Source organism: Manis javanica, chromosome 11 (assembly GCF_040802235.1).
Source record: "Manis javanica isolate MJ-LG chromosome 11, MJ_LKY, whole genome shotgun sequence".
Classification (NCBI taxonomy): Eukaryota; Metazoa; Chordata; class Mammalia; order Pholidota; family Manidae; genus Manis; species Manis javanica.
The window spans coordinates 17,904,453-17,921,804 of record NC_133166.1 but is presented as its reverse complement, the minus strand read 5'-3'; the positions used below and the strand labels follow the sequence as shown (position 1 = coordinate 17,921,804).

The 17,352-nt window shown below is 36.0% G+C and overlaps 1 protein-coding gene across 4 annotated transcripts in view; it reads right to left on the bottom strand.

Annotated features, from left to right (window-relative positions):
• Window positions 1-1,204: 1,204 nt before the first annotated feature.
• RSF1 (remodeling and spacing factor 1) overlaps window positions 1,205-17,352 on the bottom strand; it is a 145,557-nt gene continuing 129,409 nt past the window's right edge. For all 4 annotated transcript variants that reach the window (XM_037010606.2, XM_037010605.2, XM_037010607.2 and 1 more), the window contains 5 exons: window positions 15,883-15,950; window positions 14,556-14,763; window positions 12,798-13,018; window positions 10,552-10,740; window positions 1,205-7,619 (listed from right to left, as the gene is read on the bottom strand). In XM_037010606.2, the coding sequence (XP_036866501.1) occupies window positions 7,054-7,619; window positions 10,552-10,740; window positions 12,798-13,018; window positions 14,556-14,763; window positions 15,883-15,950 (1,252 nt within the window). In that variant the 3' untranslated portion in view covers window positions 1,205-7,053. The remainder of the gene's footprint in view (window positions 7,620-10,551; window positions 10,741-12,797; window positions 13,019-14,555; window positions 14,764-15,882; window positions 15,951-17,352) is intronic.

The window sequence follows — 17,352 nt, the reverse complement described above, 5'->3', positions numbered from 1 at the left end:
AGCTTTCTGGTATCTGTAATTCATGAGGTCGGCAAATAGCCTTAAAAATCATTTTGGAGATATTGATGCACTTGGCAGATTTATTTTCTAGAGAGTAGGAGAACAATTCATTTATTCTTGGGGTGATAAAAATTTTCATCCTTTATCAACTGTTATAGAAAATTCAACTTTCTATGTGCCACAAAGTTTAAAATGAACTAAGTTTGCAAATACATCAAATTATTTAAATTTTTTATTATGACAATTTACAGATATTGAGAGAAATGACAGAAGTATTATAACAAAACATTTTGAAAGAAAACATTAACACAATTAGGCCAATAGCTATAAAATAGCTTTAGGCTTGGCTTATAATACCAAGAGTTCTGATCAGACTGAACATTTCACTAACAAAAATATTGGCACCAGCCACAACTATTTTGGTTGACACTTACAAGGAATATTGTATTTAACAACTATGCACTGCAATTCTAACGCACTAGGTATTCATACGCTGCAGTTAGCACCTGGAGCTTTAAGCTACCAGGAATTCCCATATTTTCTATGCACAATATTTACTTTGTGCATTATTGGAATATTTCCAGTTTTCAAATGTCTCCCCCACCCCCACACATGCAGTACAACAGTATATGTGGTAGAGAGCATCCCTATTTGGCTAACAGCTTGTTCCTGATTACCTTAACATGTTTATGGTAATCTTGGAGCTTCTGCTTTAGCTCTTACCTCCTAGAAACAAAATAAAGCATTCTGGGAACCTATTCTAGGAATTTTTTTTTTATGCATAAGAAAATACAGCATTTCATGTTAAGCTTGTCTGAAAATCCAAGAGGCATTCTGATGAAACACTCCATGAATCCCAGCTATGACTTTAAAATCAAAATGGAACTCAAACATATGCCACTTACAAATTCTTATTTGGAATTTGTATCTGGAAATTCATGATTTCCAGTCTTCACCTCTGAATGGATGAGGATAGCAACAAAACTGACATCCCACATTAGCTGACAATAAAGGTAGTTTAGATAGAAACTATGATGAATTGGATTCTTTACAAGAATATATTTGTGCTATGCTACAAAGGTGAGAATGGTAAATTTGTCAGATGGCAAAAGTACTGGCATTTAAATAAAGGTATCTTAATAAAACTTACACTAAAAAACAGCTAGAATCCGCAGCTCTACAAGATTTCAAAATATTTTTATCACATGAGGGAATTTAAATTTAAATCTGATATCCCTTCCAGCAAATATTCCTATGTAATTAAGACTACTGAATAACAAGAACCAAATGGAGCAATTCTAGTTTTTCCTTCTTTCACAAATTGAAAAGTAACCAAGCTCTGCCCTCCCCAACCTCCCTTCCTAGTACAGGACACTCCCTTTCAAGTTGTAGACAGACAACTCCTGTCAAGTTTGGGCAAGCTTCAATCCAGATACCATTATCAAGAAGCTACCTTGGAAAGAGAAAACAACAGACCAACATTGAGAATATAATTAGGCATCAAGAAAATCACGCACTGTAATCTGCTGTTAACTGCCAAATGTGCGCTGTTATAACTGTTCTGAAGTTGAAAAATCCATTTACACTAATATAAACTAGATATCTGTGTGTATGTCTATGTGTGTGAGTAGTTTTCACGTAATGATCTTAAAGCTTTGGACACAGATTATTTGACTAATTTCAAGGTTTGTCCATATAGTATCAACATGCACCAACTCTGCTCTAGGGCAGGAGAATGAAAAAGACCATGGCACAAATTTTTAAACAATTTTAGGTTTAATTACATAATGCACCTGTAGATGTTCTAGCATCAACACAATTGTAAAAATCTACATCCTATTTCAGGGTACTTTTCCACCTCCCATCCCTTAAAAGCTGTACAGTTATAAAAAATGTGACTCTCAAGCAAAATAAATTTTTTTTTGCAACATACAAAATAAGTTAAACGATTCAGAAGGTCTTGAGCCATTGACTGTGTTCTAGCTGTCTATAAGCGTGACATGCAGCTCCTGGTCTATGACCAGAACTCAAATAAATACAGGTTAAACAAAACTCCAAACACTTAAATTAGATTTCTTTAGAAACTGATGAAAGTCAAGAAAATATATAGTTAGGGTTAACAATTCCATCCTTAACTTACATCATCCAGTGGCAAAACGAACAAGGCAGGTCACTCAGTCCTTAGTGCATTTTCTAGCTTGAACCGGTTTGGCAAAAAACACAAATGTAGTTCCTGTAAAAATGTTTCTCATTTAAAATGTCTAAGGAGTTTATTAATAAATTTCTACTTGTCTAATAATTTGTTACACCCTCTCATCTAACTTATGCATAGGATATGTCTTAACATCATTAAAATAACTTTATTAACTGAAATCACTACTATGTGCCAGAACTAGGTTTGCAGTATTTCTCAGAGAAAATGGTACAAATAAGATAAAGTACTGAGTTTACATGACCAAAATGAGGGAAAAAACCCACTAATAGAATCCCTTTCTAATCAATTTCTGAGAGGGTTCATATGAAAAAAAAATGTTGAATGTATAATCTCAAGTGTTTAAATAACAACCACACATTTTGGCTTACAATGACTGCTTGCTTGCTGGGGAATAATTTTATCTTCAATATATGTTAGTTACTTAGCATTTCTTGGCACTCAAAAAATGTTAAATAATTTAAGGTGGTATGAATTATTTCGAAAACAAATTAAGTGTACATGACACAACAACCCAGTTTAAATACACTGATACCAAAACGCCTTGTTTTTCACGATTGTTGTAAAAAAACAAATGAAGAAAATCAGCAGTTAGCTTGCCACTTCCAAGGGTAGGTTTACAGGTACACACTGGAATGGTGGGTAAAATAGGAATGGATTGTATTCTAAGAAAGCTTATTAACAGATACTAAGCAAAAGACTAGGTAGATAACAGCAGAAATGCAGTCTTGGCATTCTCACTTCTTGGAGAACCAGGAATATATTTTCAGAATATCAAACCAACAAGAGGAACTTCACTATTTTTCTCTAGACTTTCTCTAATTAAATGGTGTTCTTAATTTCACATCAGTTACAATTGTTTCTTTTTATAATGTCAATTGATTTCAAATAATTTTTATTCTAACATCTAAAGTATGTATATACATATAAATTTATGTATCTATACACATACATATATATGTTCATTTAAAAATAAGGTCTGGGTCTTTGAATACTTGCTCTATAGCTGTGAGGCAAATGCCATGAGCCATGGACCTGATCCACTGTGTTGGCGAAGTGCAGAGTTCACAACTTTTTCTTAATATTAAATTTGTAGATTCATTAAATTCCATTCAGTTGTATGGTAAAAACTAGCAAATGGTTAACATCTTTTATCCCCACAAACAAGCTAAAAAGGCATTCCTGTGACAAAGAAAATTACATCAATTCCACTTAAAAGTAGCTAACATTTTCTCATCATTTTAACTCTAAATATCAAGTAAATGTCTATTTTTCTTAATACATGTACTTTGCTCAAATTCATACTATGGGATGGGCTCTATCAACTGAAAAGTGAAAACGAGTTTGTAATATCCTTTTTACATTAATTTGTTAAAATTCTCTATTCCAACTACTTCTTGAGCATTTGAAGTCCTTGGTTCTTTGGCAGGTCACATTTAAAAAAAAAGATTATCAGTAAAAACATTAATTTATTCTAAATGAAACTCTTTATTTTCCGAATCTGCAACCTTGACCAACTGGAAAAACATGTGTCAAGGAAACCCAACCTCAATATATCAGGTATATTTCTGAAAATATTTCCACGATCATTTTCTACTAATCTGCCAACAGTGGAAATTGTTTAACACTAAACACTATTTCATCAGCTTAAGTCTACAAAACCAAAATACACATTTTCAGTCTGAGTTCTCACATATTTTAATTCAGAGCTTCTGCTTTATGAAAATTTGGCTAGTTTCAACCTTTAGAGAAATTGCAAACTAAATATTCTGAATATTAAACTATATCTCCCCTTAAGCTGCTATTGACTGGAGTCTGATACTGGGAGCCCAACTTGTATTTCAAAAACAGGGGTTTAAAGTATTAAAGGCTGTATAGTACAGCAGCTATTGTAACCCTAAATCCATGATTAGTACTCTAATGACAAGGGTCCAAGGTGTACTAAGCTCTAGATGAATTGCTGCTTTATACTGTGTCCAGTTTCGAATGACTGAATTATGTCTTTGGATACAGAACATTGACTTTTTACTAAATTTTCTGTGCTTAACTTCTTCAAAGCATGTGCACAGTTAATATTTCAGAGAACAGACTATTTGAGAGACAGAATCTAAACGCCAAGCAGAATTTTTTTTCAACTGCTTAACATTTAATTACCCAGAATTAATCTATCTGCATAATAATTTTTAAGTATGAGCTGCTTGGATTGTACTCCTTGTAGATGAAGCAGTTAATTGGTTTAATCAGAATGTAAAGGACATATTCACTATCAAGTTCACAAGTTCACTTGATTCAAGTTTGGTAAATAACAGGAACAGTACTACCATAACCCATTTCAGCAGGACATTTGCTAAATGGAATACTCAGTCTTTACTCTGATAAAATTACCTTTTGTTCTCTATAGCAGATGGGCAAAAAGAACTTCTTATTTCACATTAGGCATCCTGTAAAATAAATGACTCACTTAATACTTCTTATCACTTGCTTAGAGTAGAACAGGTGGGAGCAGGAGCTGATGTGTCCAGAGGTAGAGACAGGGTACATGGGAGTTTCTACACGGTAGTGGCTTTACCCAGGTGCAGAACTAAAATGGCAGAGGGAGACTGGGGGCAGGATAGGCCACCTGCACATTCTAACTACTTACCTTGCACTAGCAGGAATCCTATTGCTTGCCTGTTGGATAGTTTAAAAGGCTATTAACACTCTTAATTGACTTTCAAAGAAACAAGACAAACCTAGATAGAAAGGAGGCTTGGTACACAACCCTGTGCTACTGTCTGTCAATGTAAGCCCTTCCCTCCCTTCCAGTGGAACATTGTCTCAAAACAAAAATCACAACTTACTTGGAACCACATGCTATTTGGTGCACCCTATTTTTAGGCTGCTTTCATTATTTTATTTTTTTATACAGATACATATACATTGCTAGAATCAAAGCAAAAATATTAACGGGTAGGTTCTACAGAACTAAAGTGAAACAAAACAAAACAAAACAAAGAACCAACTGAAGAACAAAAGCCATAAAACTTTCAAAGCCAAAAGGTAAGATGTTAGGGTAACACCTGTTGAAGAAGGAAAAGGAGTATAAAGTTTTTAGAGAGGTATTTATAATGCAAGTCTAATGTCAGCTTTTTAATAATAAAAAAGAGAAGTGCTGCTTTACTATACACTGACTAGCACATAAAATGCTTAATTTGGAAAGAAAAATCAATGAAGTTGCTTGGGCCAGCAGCAGATAAGGTGTGTCTGTTGCCAGCAACAGACACAACAATGGAACAGAAAAACCCAATCCTAGGGCCAAAGTATTCACAGACATAATGGCTGAAGGTTTCAGAATTTGACAGGCAAGGTTTAATCACAAGTGCTACACTTCATACAATGTTATGGCTCTGCCTGAAATTTTACAGCTCTAACAGAAACTAAAGAAGAGGAAGTTCATATTTTAGTGTCAATTACATGTTAGATATTTAGTTAGTTACAAACCCCTTTTACTTGAAACAAAGAGGGCTTATCTTTCTTTAAAGTGTTGAGATGTTTGAAATGGGTATCATGCCTATTAAGTATACTGGTGATTCTCAATCAACTCAATGTTGGTCATGTAACTATTAATGAATTTTTTATAGAAGCCTAATGGCCAAAAGCCAAAACTACATTCAAACCCTGCTAATACATCCAGGCAGATAGGAAATTCCGACACGCACACACACACACACACACACACACACACACACACACACACTAAAACTTAAAACTACAAACCTCCGAAAGGAACTGCTTCGTTTGTAGACTTCAATTTGAAGTAGATACTAAGGGCAAGAACAGACCACTTAAAATTCACCTGAAAATCCTTTCCCCTTCTTCACATGTGCTAAAATTCCACTATCAGCTTAGCATCTCTTTATGTATGTTATGTATAGATGTATTTCTTTCAAAATGATATTTCAAATATTAAAATATTAAGTGGCCAGGAGACAAGTGTTACACTATCTGTAAAATTTACAGTCCACCTGGGCCTAAGACCACGCTCCACTGTAATTCTCCACTGATAATGTATTAGAGGCCACTTCATCACCACTGCATAAAGCTGTTTTATAAATTTTGCTGCTAGCACAGTCTGGTTGTCAAAGCTTCATTATACATTTTACTGTACAAATGCTTTTCAGATGATTTTTTAAAACAAACAAGAAACTTCATTATAACAGAAACTTAGGTTAGAGTTTTTATGATGGTACTTTCTCTGTTTCTTTTTTATTGTGTGGTTGTCTCCAATAGTAAACAAGTTGATTTTATGAATGCTGTTACTAAATGACTTATGTATGACATTATCTACAATTCTCAAACTGCAACAACACAGACTTGAACTTTTAAACAGTCTGTTAATCATCACCTATGCCATGAATGTTTAAATATAATATATATTTAATATGAAAAAGCTAAAGCACAAGTGCTTCCCCCTACCCCCCCGCCCATTCTGATTTGGGCCCTCACAGATTTGGAATGCATTCTTATCCACCCTTTTTCACAAAGTCAGGAGAGCTCAGGAAATATAAAGTCAAAAATATACAAATCTTGTTGTTATCATAATAAGATTTTTTTTCCATGAATGAAATTACCAAGGACCATGAACTTGGAAAAAGAAAATCAAAAAGAATTTACAGCAATTATTTATCCTCAAAGTTCCAAACTGGTCACTTCACAGAAAGACTTCAGGATTTGTTGAAATTCTTCTAAAAAGTCATTCTGTAGTGGAGTTTTCTAGGAAAAATAAAACAGCTTTTAATAACTGGCCCGCTGGTGTGAGAGCTACCGTGGAATAAATTAGCACAGAAATGGAAAAAAAAGTCTTATAATTGTTCACTGTTACAGACATAATCAACAAGATCTGTCACTCTCAAAAGCTCATCTTCCTCCTCTTCAGGTGCCCCTGCCTCCTGCCCACCACTTGTCCCATTGGGGGCCAGGCTTGCACTGGCTGTGCCGTTGTCCTTGGGGGTCTGAGGCTTCTCAGCTGGCTTGCCAATCAAGTTCTCTATGGCTTTGCCAGGACTCTGTCCATTAGTGGAAGGTAAGTCCACTAAGCTATAGTCCAATGGGCTCCCCACCTTGCCTACATTTTCAAAATCCTCCTCCTCATCACTGTCTATCCGATAGGGCTTCTTGGTGCTCTCCTGCTCTGAAGGCAGGACCCTGGCTTGGCTGTCACAGACAGGCTGATCTGCATCTCCATGAGCATTGTCACAACTCTCCTCGTCCGTCTCGATCCGGTGTAGCCTTTTTCGGGATGGTCTGCCTTCCTCTTCCTCCTCATCTGCTTCTGAATATTCATCAGTGCTTCGACCCCGCTTTCGAACTGATCGCTTTGATTCTTTAGCTAGCTCATCATCTTCAGAGTTCTTGGACATATAGCTCTCTAGAATAAACAGCACATTTAAGCCATTGGCAGTTATCCATACACAGAATTAAGTCATTTTCCTTCTCCTTTCCATATTCACCCACATCCTGCTTTTCCTGCTTTCAAATTTACTTGTACAAACATATTTCTCTTCAATAATTGGCCTGATTTCTCTCTCCTCTCAGTCCCGTAACAATGCCTGATATGATTCATAGTGTACTTTAACTATTATTTTAATTTTACAAAAGAGAAGAATCAGAGTTCTTCAATCTGATGAACCCTACATTAAATGAATATAGGGTGGTCACAAACTACAAAACTCCCTCCCACTAGCCCTCAAGTCAGGGAATCATGTCAACATGCAGAAAGGGAAAGATTGAAGCTGAGCACCCGACTCCGGACATGTGAAACACTGTGCTCTCATCCTGTGCTATTATTCCTTAATGTCTTCTCTTTTGTCTATACTTGTATCTTTTGTATTCGTTAATGTCTTCTCTTCCTTGTCTATACTTACATCTAGGTGATCTCACATGGTTTTGCACCCCATCTATACGCTGATGACTCACATTTGTTTTAGGCAACCCCCAAAACCCACTCATGTATTAAACTCGACATCTATGCTTGGATTCTAAACAGGCATCTCAAACCTAATGGGTCCAGAGCTGAGCTCCCAAGCTTCTCAAATCTGACCTGTTCTGGTGCCCACCATCTCAGTTATTGGCAACTCTTTACTGCCGTTGCTCAGTCATTCCCGATTCCTTTCTTTCTGCCATCTAACCAAAAAGAACATCATTTGGATCTACCTTCAAAATACGTCCATAATTTGACTGCTTTTCACCCCTTTACTACAAGTGCCCTACTCTCAACCATCATCATCTCTCATCTGGCCTATTTCAGTGGCCCTCCAACCAGTCTCCTACATTCTGCCCTTGTCCCCTTCAATTTATTCATTGTATAGCTACCACAGCAAATTAAAACATAAGTCAGAGGGTATTTCTCCTTCATTTAAAATCCTCCAATTATTTCTCATCTCAGAGAATAAAGTTCAAGTCTATATAATGGTCTACTGCACTATCCAATGTGATAAACACTAATCATGTGTGGTTATTTTAAGTTTAAATTCATTAAAATTAAATAAAATTTTAAATTCATTTCCTCAGTCACACTAGCCACATTCCAAGTATCCACATGAGGCTAGTGGCTACTAGGCTGAACAGCACAGACAAAGAACATTTCCATCACTGCAGAAGTTCAACTGAATAGCGCTGCTCCACATCAGAGGCTGGCAAATTTATTTTGTAAAGGGCAGGCCCTACAGTTTCTATTACAATGACTCAACTTTGTGTAAAAGCAGCCATAGGCAATATGTAAAAAAAAATGGGCAATTCATGATCCAGTGAAACTTGATTTACAAAATCTACACAAACAGGTGGGCTGTAGTTCACTGTGACTATTGCTTTTCATGATCTGGTCCCTGTTGCTCTGCTTCACCTCATACTCTTCTTCCCCTCACTCACTCTCCCCTCCTGCCACTTTGGTCTTCCTTATGTTCCCTGAACATGACACACAAACTTGCCTCAAGGCCTTCACCTCTGTTGTTATGTCTGCCCATGTCACTCTCATTAGATGAATGCATGATATGCACCCAACATTTCTTTCAGATCTTTACACAAATGGCTTCTTAGGCATTCATTTAGTGCCCTATTTGAAAGTCCAACTACTCTCCCAACCCTCCTCTCCTTTATTTTTTTTCCACAGCATTTACCTCCACCTAATATAGCATATACTCTACTTATTTATCTTATTTATCCTCCCTCTCCCCCCAGCTAAAATAAGAGTTACATGAGGGAGTTATGTGTTTGTGGTTATTTTGTTCACAGTTCTATTCCCAGTACCTAGAAGAGTAACTAGTTTAATAAATATTTACATTAAATAGTGGAGTTAATGAATTTGTCTTTAATGACACATGAAGATGAATACAGACTCAACCAGATGTTCACCTCCTGTCTTAGCCTCCCATATCCAGTAATTTTTTCCCTTTCTCTCCTGGTTTAGGCTCACACTTAACTGACAAGGATTTATGAAAGCAAACAATTTGTAAAATGTGTTTTGGAGAATTAACTATATAAAAGAGAAAAGGGGGAAGGTGGAGATTATAATCATTTAAAATGAATTTTGGTAGCAGGAGACTCACTCTGAGAAGGGATCAGTGGTTACCAAGGGCGAGAGGCTGAGGTGGGTTGCGTGGAGGGTGAAGGGATAAAGAGGCACAATAATTCACAATCACAATGTAAGTTAGTCATGGGGACAATGGAGAATATAGGCAATGATTCTGTAACATCTTACTACACTGACAGAGAGTAACCACACTAGAGGGGCTGAGGATTTAATAATATGGGTAACTGTTGAACCACTGTGTTGCATATTTGAAACGAACATAAGACTGTATATCTGTGATAATTCAATAAAGATAAATAACTAAAATGAATTTGGGAACAACTCTGGAATAACTACAAAAACAAAATAGGTATCACAAATTCATATTTTAGAGCTTTCCTGCACTTCTGGTATGGGCATAGCTAAAGCTACTAATAAATAAAACAGTAACTAACTAAAACTCACTATCAAGGTGGAGACACTAGGCACCTTGGTTTGGAAACTTTTAGCTAACCAGGCCAAAGTAGGTTATTTCAAAATGAGGACCATCAATAATAAGGAAGCAGATGAAATCTTGCTCAGATCATAATTTTCTGAGACCCCTAGTTTCAATGAGAATTTAATTATTACAATGGAGAACTTAAAAATTAGTATCTTATCAAGTATCATTCAGTTAAAACTATAAAGTGACCAGCCATAATGTAATGGATTTGTCTCAAACTCATTTCACTTTCACACTTCTGTTTCTGCCTTGCTTGCCCAAACTCCTACGAATGGGAGATCTCCTCCTCACCTTCGCTCTCTGAGCTGGAAAGCCTGCGCTTGTGGACCCGTCTGATTTCTTTGCCACGCCGTAAACTCTTCTGGGAACCATCACTTTCTGAATCTTCTTTGTAGTTAATTTGTCTCTTCTGGTTCCTTCTTGACCGCCTTCGCCGAGTTTCTACAAAATCATCACTAAAATCATCGCTAAAATCACTTTCTGTAAAAAAAAAAAAGATGGAAAAAGTACAAAATTAAAGTTCATTAAATAGAAGTATCGTTGACTTAGGTTATAAAAATGTAAAGCTACTAAGCAGAGTTCAGTCATAATAACTTTTAAATTAATAATAACTTTTTTAAGTCTCTTATTTTCTTTCAACAGTTTAAGTAAATCTGTAGGGGTCTTGAATGCCTAAGCTCAAAAATGTATCCTATTTGCAGTCAGTCCTCCAGATTAAAAGATGTTTTATATAATTCTTATCTCATTCAACTTAGAGTTACCCAGTTGGCTGCACAGTAGCCACAACTGCTCTTCTTGGTGGATAGTTACAAATCTGCCTCATGATAATCTGCTGTTCCTATGTATGTAACTGTAGGGTAACAGTCAGAACTTTACAATGCACTGCACAGATGAAACTCTCTAACTAAAACAACTGATAAGCCTGTTTTAAAAAATATAGAATTGGGTGTTATATTTTTGGATTTTTTTCCATATAGAATTAAAATCTGCCAAATATAGCCCTCAAGGCTAGTTAAACTCTGAAAGCATTGCTAAATAGCACTGTTCATGTCATCTCTGATCAATAAATCAGAGCTAGACTATGACACTGCATCAAAGCAGCTTTTCACTAGTGCTAACTGTAGTGAATTGACACTACACCTTGTTTGCTAATGGATTTGAGACATTTCAAAAAGGGTAGCAATAGTTTGAAGGGGTCCCTACTGGCCAAATGTGGGACAAACTGAGCCTGAATAGTGATGGTAACATAGTATATGACTAAAATAAGAATCCACAAGTACAGTCTATTGATATAAATAAATAAATAGGGAAGAAGGGAAAGCTCTTCCTTACAGAACACCAAGTAATAAATATAAAAGGAATAATGGAGTTAGAAAACCATCAATGAATGCTGTAATTACTGGGTCAAATACCTGATAAGAAACAGGGTATTTATAGTCTCAAAATGCCTTCCTACAAATTAGTTATTAATTACAAAGAGAAAAATAATAAAGAGACATTATAAACGGAGGATATATATTAGCTCTGTGGTATTCTGCCAAAAATGTGTAAGCTGAAACTAATCATAAGGAAACCAAAAAAAACCCTGAACTGAGGAACATTTTATAAAATAGCTAATGTGTATTTTTCAAAAATGTCAAGGCCAATAAAGACAAAAGTTTGAGGAGCATTCCAGATTAAAGGAGTTTAAAGAAACATGAATAAATGCAATCAATGTGTAACCCTGGATTGGATCCTGGAGTAGGAAAATTGACATGGAGGACAATATTGGTACACCTGATGAAGTCTGAATGTATACTGTTTAGGAAATAGTAGTATATCAAGGTTATAATGTCTGATTTTGATAACTATACTGTGGTTAGGTAAGAAAATGTCTTGTTTTTAGGAAATAATCACTGATAAAGGAGCACGATGTCACCACTTACTCAAAAGGTTTAGAGAAAAAAGGATAAAGAAGAACCTCCACAAGCCTGGTTAGAGTCAGTGATGTAATACTCCTGAGTATAGCGCTTCCTTAATAATACGACAGCTACTGATCTGGCAATTCCATAAATTACTCATATCTATTCTTTTAGTTACAGGGCCTCACACAATTTACTCAGTTAACAGAGGTAGGCATAAGTTGTAATATCGACCACTACTAATTTATAAAACTAATGAATCATTGATCATGATATAAGTGTTAGAAATAGTTGGTGATCCTTTCTCCAATAGCTAGACATCTGAGAAAAATGTCCTCAGCTTATTGAGAATGATTTCTCAGAAACACTCTGAAGATGGAGTATAGGCATGGGAACACTTGGCACCAAAAGGATTCAATCCTAACTGAATTTGGTATGAAGTTAATATATCCATCTGTATGTATTTTCCTATATGTTCTCTAGGTGAACAACTCAGTTACTATCAATCATAGGAATAGAATTCAAAGGTTTATCAGCAAGTTTACTGCAACTGAACAGAACTTTTAAGAACTCTTTAACTCCAGAAATCATAAGAATTTATTAAGCGGGTGTGATGTGGATACAAATTATTATTACCAGAGTCTCTACTATTCTCCTCAGACTCCTCCTCTTCATCATCATCGGAGTACTTTTTCTTTGGGGTCTTTCTCCGCAAACGCCTGCTTTGCCTCATTGGTCGGGAGGGATGTCGCCTCAGTCTTCGGCTACAGAAATCAGTGTCACTGTCATCATTAGATGGTGGGTCTTCTTCACTTTCATCTGGGTTTTCATCAGATACAACAAACTCATCTTGGGATCTGTCCGAGAGAAACCAGTTCATTATGAGGGTACACTTGTAACCGTGAACCCATTTTTGAGGTCTGAGTTCAAATTCTAACAAATCCAGTGAATCATTAAGTAATGTTCAACATAAAATACCTGGATAATTATAACAATTTCTGTTCATAAAATGGAGAAATTGTGTTTTTTGCTAGCTATTTTCTTAGGAGTAATTATGAAGATGAACTGATTTTTTGTATATAAATTACTCTGGCCTCTTGGATATCCCCCATGTATCTTAAATTCAACATGTCCAAAAGCAAATTCATTATTTTCTAACCTACTCTTCATTTCTGTTCTGTACTCTGGTATTTCATACTATTACCCATCCAGGAACTCAGACCAGAAACCTGGTATTTATTCCAATTTCTCCCTTTTCATTCCTCACATCTCATCAGTTACTAACTCCTCTTCAGTCTACATCTTAAAGATAGTTATCTTGATTATCTCTTCTCTTCTCTGTTCAGGCTGTCCTCTCCCATCTCAACTATGACAGCAATTCCCCAAATAGTCTCTCTAATCTCTAGATTCATTTCCCCTCAATGTATTTTCCAAATGAATGCCATGATGAATCTTTCTGAAACACTCATTAGCTTGCATTTAATACACTTCAGTGGGTTTCATCATCTTCAGGATAGAGTCTAACTTCCTCTGCACAACAAACAAATCACTGCCACCGGGTCCCTTTTTCTCTCTCAACCACATCTCCAGCAGGGCACTCCCTACTTCATCCCCATTATCTTGCTATCCTGACACAACAGGAATTTCCTAAATATTTCATGAAGTTTTATGCCTTGCAGCCTTGTGCACATGACTTTTCTGCTTACAACGCCTTCTTTCCTCATCCTACTTCTAATCTCCAACTCACTGATTTGCTCAATTATTCATTCTTCAAATATCAGATCAAGCTTTATTTCCCCTCCGTATTCTGAGGCCTTCCTTAGCCTTTCTGGATTGATCTCTCCCTCTGTACTCTAATTTGTGCTTTACCTATATTTTAGAAGCAACTATGCAGAATGACTTTTTTGTGGGTTACATGCTTGTTTCTTCTACTACCAATCCAAGAAGGGAGACTCTGTGGTATTGTTACAATACCTGCCTGCAGGGAAGACTTTCCCCATCTTCTACAGTGGATTACTTACCCCAACTCAAAACACTATGAGTCACAAGAAAATAGCATCTAATTATTCATACTTGTCTATTCCTCACATTTAACTGGTAACCTCACAGGGACATGGTAGCTTCAGAAGGTGGCAGAGGTATATAGCAAATGAATCCTCAACTGCAGCTAATGAAATTTAAATATACTTTTGAATTTGATAACCACAAACCTATTTTGTTTTACTCTATAAAGAACCAAGATCAGCATTTCCCAATCTGTTTTAAATATCCTGAAAATGAAGAGACTGTCGATGGGCATGAAGAGCACAAGCCCCTCTGCAGTCTGGCCAAGCTTCCTCCCTGCCCTATATAAGCCTATACCTAGGGAATGGGGTCTAGTGGCTGACCACGCACCCATCACTGATCTTGAATTCATCCTCACTCTCTTCCTCATCCAGGTTGCTGTCACTGTCTAGATCGTTTAGTCGCCGGCGTTTCTTCCGGCGAGCGGCAGCTGCCCTCTGAGGTCGTTTATTTTCTTTTCTTTCTTCATCCAGTATAGTAGAGATATCTTTCCCACGGTGACCTGTGATGGTGGAGATATCTTTTCCTCGTCCAGCTCCTGAGTTGGGTGTGGAGGCGGTGAGGGAGAGAGAAGGAAGGAGGAGAGAAACAACTGTTATGTTGATTCAAGCATTCCCTTTAATATCTAGAGACTGTCCTTACTTGTGTTTAGCAGCTCTTCATTTATTTTCTTCCTACAAATATGTAGTTTTCTCACATTTTCAGCTGACAGAGCTCTCATAAAGAGAGAGTTTTATATCCATTTACACTATAAATGAAATTCACCATGTAGAGAACTTCTTTTAAAACATTTCTGATACAATTCACATACCATAATATTCACCCTTGTAAAGTGCATATAATTCAGAGGTTGGCAGTATAGCCACAGAGCCGTGCCGCCATCACCACCGATTCCAGAGCACTTTCATCACCCCCAAAGGAGACCTCATACCCATTAACAGTCACTCAAGAATCTCTTCTCGAAAGTTGTCTTTTGGACATGGCTTTAGAGGCCAATCCTTTTTTATTTGTGTGTGTTTGTAGGACAGAAAAAGTGAGAATTCAGTAGCAAAGACATAAATAAGGCACACATCTCTGGAAAAGTTGACCTCTTGAGTTCTACTACAAACAGGCTACTTACTATTAATCCTTTCCAGAATTTTCATAATGACATAATGGAAACTACAATGCTCCACAGTGAATCACTGGCAATTCCCTATAGCTCTTTAATTAAATTACCTTAAAAAACTTTCTATTTTAATGCCACCTATTAATAACTATGAAATTAATCATCTGATTTTTTAAAGGTTAATTTAAAGCAATCACTTAGATTCTCAGATTCTGATTAATCCATAATTTGAGACTTTGTAGCAGTAGTGACCTAAAAATAGACAACAGGAATAGTTCACTGGGTTTTCTATTTGGAAGCAGAAGTAAGTATTTTAATCTATGGAGGAACATTTATGATTTATACCAGATCATAAAACAAAATTACTCTAAAGATAATTAGTAAGATCTGAGTCTACACATTGACGTGTACACAGATTCTGAGTCTCAGTTAACACCAGTAGTAATCATGACACACAGTGGGAAGATAAAAAAAATATGCTCACTGCTCCAGTCAGGGCATTTTAGTTAACTGGCTGAATTATATGAAGAAAGAATGATAAACACATACCTCCCCCATCAGCCTCTTTGATGTCATCTTCTATAGCCTCATCAATTGCTTCATCAAACTCGTCAAATCTAAAAAATATATACAACACACATTACAGCCTGTCCTGGCATACGGGCTAGGAGGGATGCCCCTGAAGTGAGAACGGCTGGAATGTGAAATTGCTCTCTGCCACGTTGGGACTGTGTGACTTGGATGAAATTACTGTGCCCACATTAACCTCAATTCCTTTTGTAAAATAGGGTTTTATAAATCAGTACCAAATTCATAACTTGTTTTTCATTTCCAAAGATCATCTATATCATGTGTCAGCAAATACTTTTTGTAAAGGACCAGAGAATAAACAATTTAGGCTTTGTAGGCTATATAATCTCTGTTTTAACTACTCAACTCTGCAACTGTGTACAAAAGCAGCCAGACAATATATGTGAATGACTGTGGCTATGTTTCAAAATAATTTATGGACACTGTGATTTGAATTTCATGTAGTTGTCATAAAATTTTCTTCTTTTGCTTCTTTTTCAATGATACATAAATGTAAGAAACCACTCCTAGTCACGGTGTATACATAAACTGGCAGCGAGATGGACTTGGACCACAGGCCAGTTTGCCAACCCCTAATTATACAAATAACATGGTAAACTGAACAATTAGTATTTCAGAAATACTACTAAATGTGGGAACTATATTATTATTGTTTTAAAGATTATATTATTATTACTCAAATTCATATAGTCAGAATTTTAGAACTAGGAATGTACTTTTTCTCATTAAAGGCTACTTCACCCATCTTGAAGAAAAGGATGAAGACTAGAGGATTCCTAAGATTTCTTTACATACAAAACTCCCTTCACTAAAGAGCTCAGAACACCAAAAGGATAGTGACTTATCTAAAACTATGCTAAATATAGTAATTACTAGCCCAATGTGGCTATTTATATTCAAATTAATTAAAATGGAAAATTTTGTCCCTCACTAGCCATATTTCAAGTGCTCAACAGCCACATATGGCAACTGGCTCCCATATTGGATAGCAAAGAAACAGAACATTTCCATAATTACAGTAAATTCTATTGGCAGCACATAGTGAATTAACAAAAGAGGCCAAATATTTTGCTTTTTGAGTCAAAAAATTCATGACAGCTATGGATTTCCTCTTTAGGAAAATACATATACATTAAACTTATACAGAATTTCAAAGGATTCAAAAGTGTCACATTAAAAACTTTTCCTGCTACAACCTAATTTTTTTCCTCTTAAAATTTTTTAAAAAGATTTTTATACTGAGGTACATACAACAAAATGTATGAATCTACAACCTAATTTGTATCTCATCTTACAGATTATAATTTAAAGTTATTCTCATTTTTTTCACAATCGCAAACAATGCTATGAAAACATCCTTGTACTTATAATTTAGCCTTTTCTTAAGATATATGCTGAGAAAGCAAAATTCTGTGTATTCATTCATGA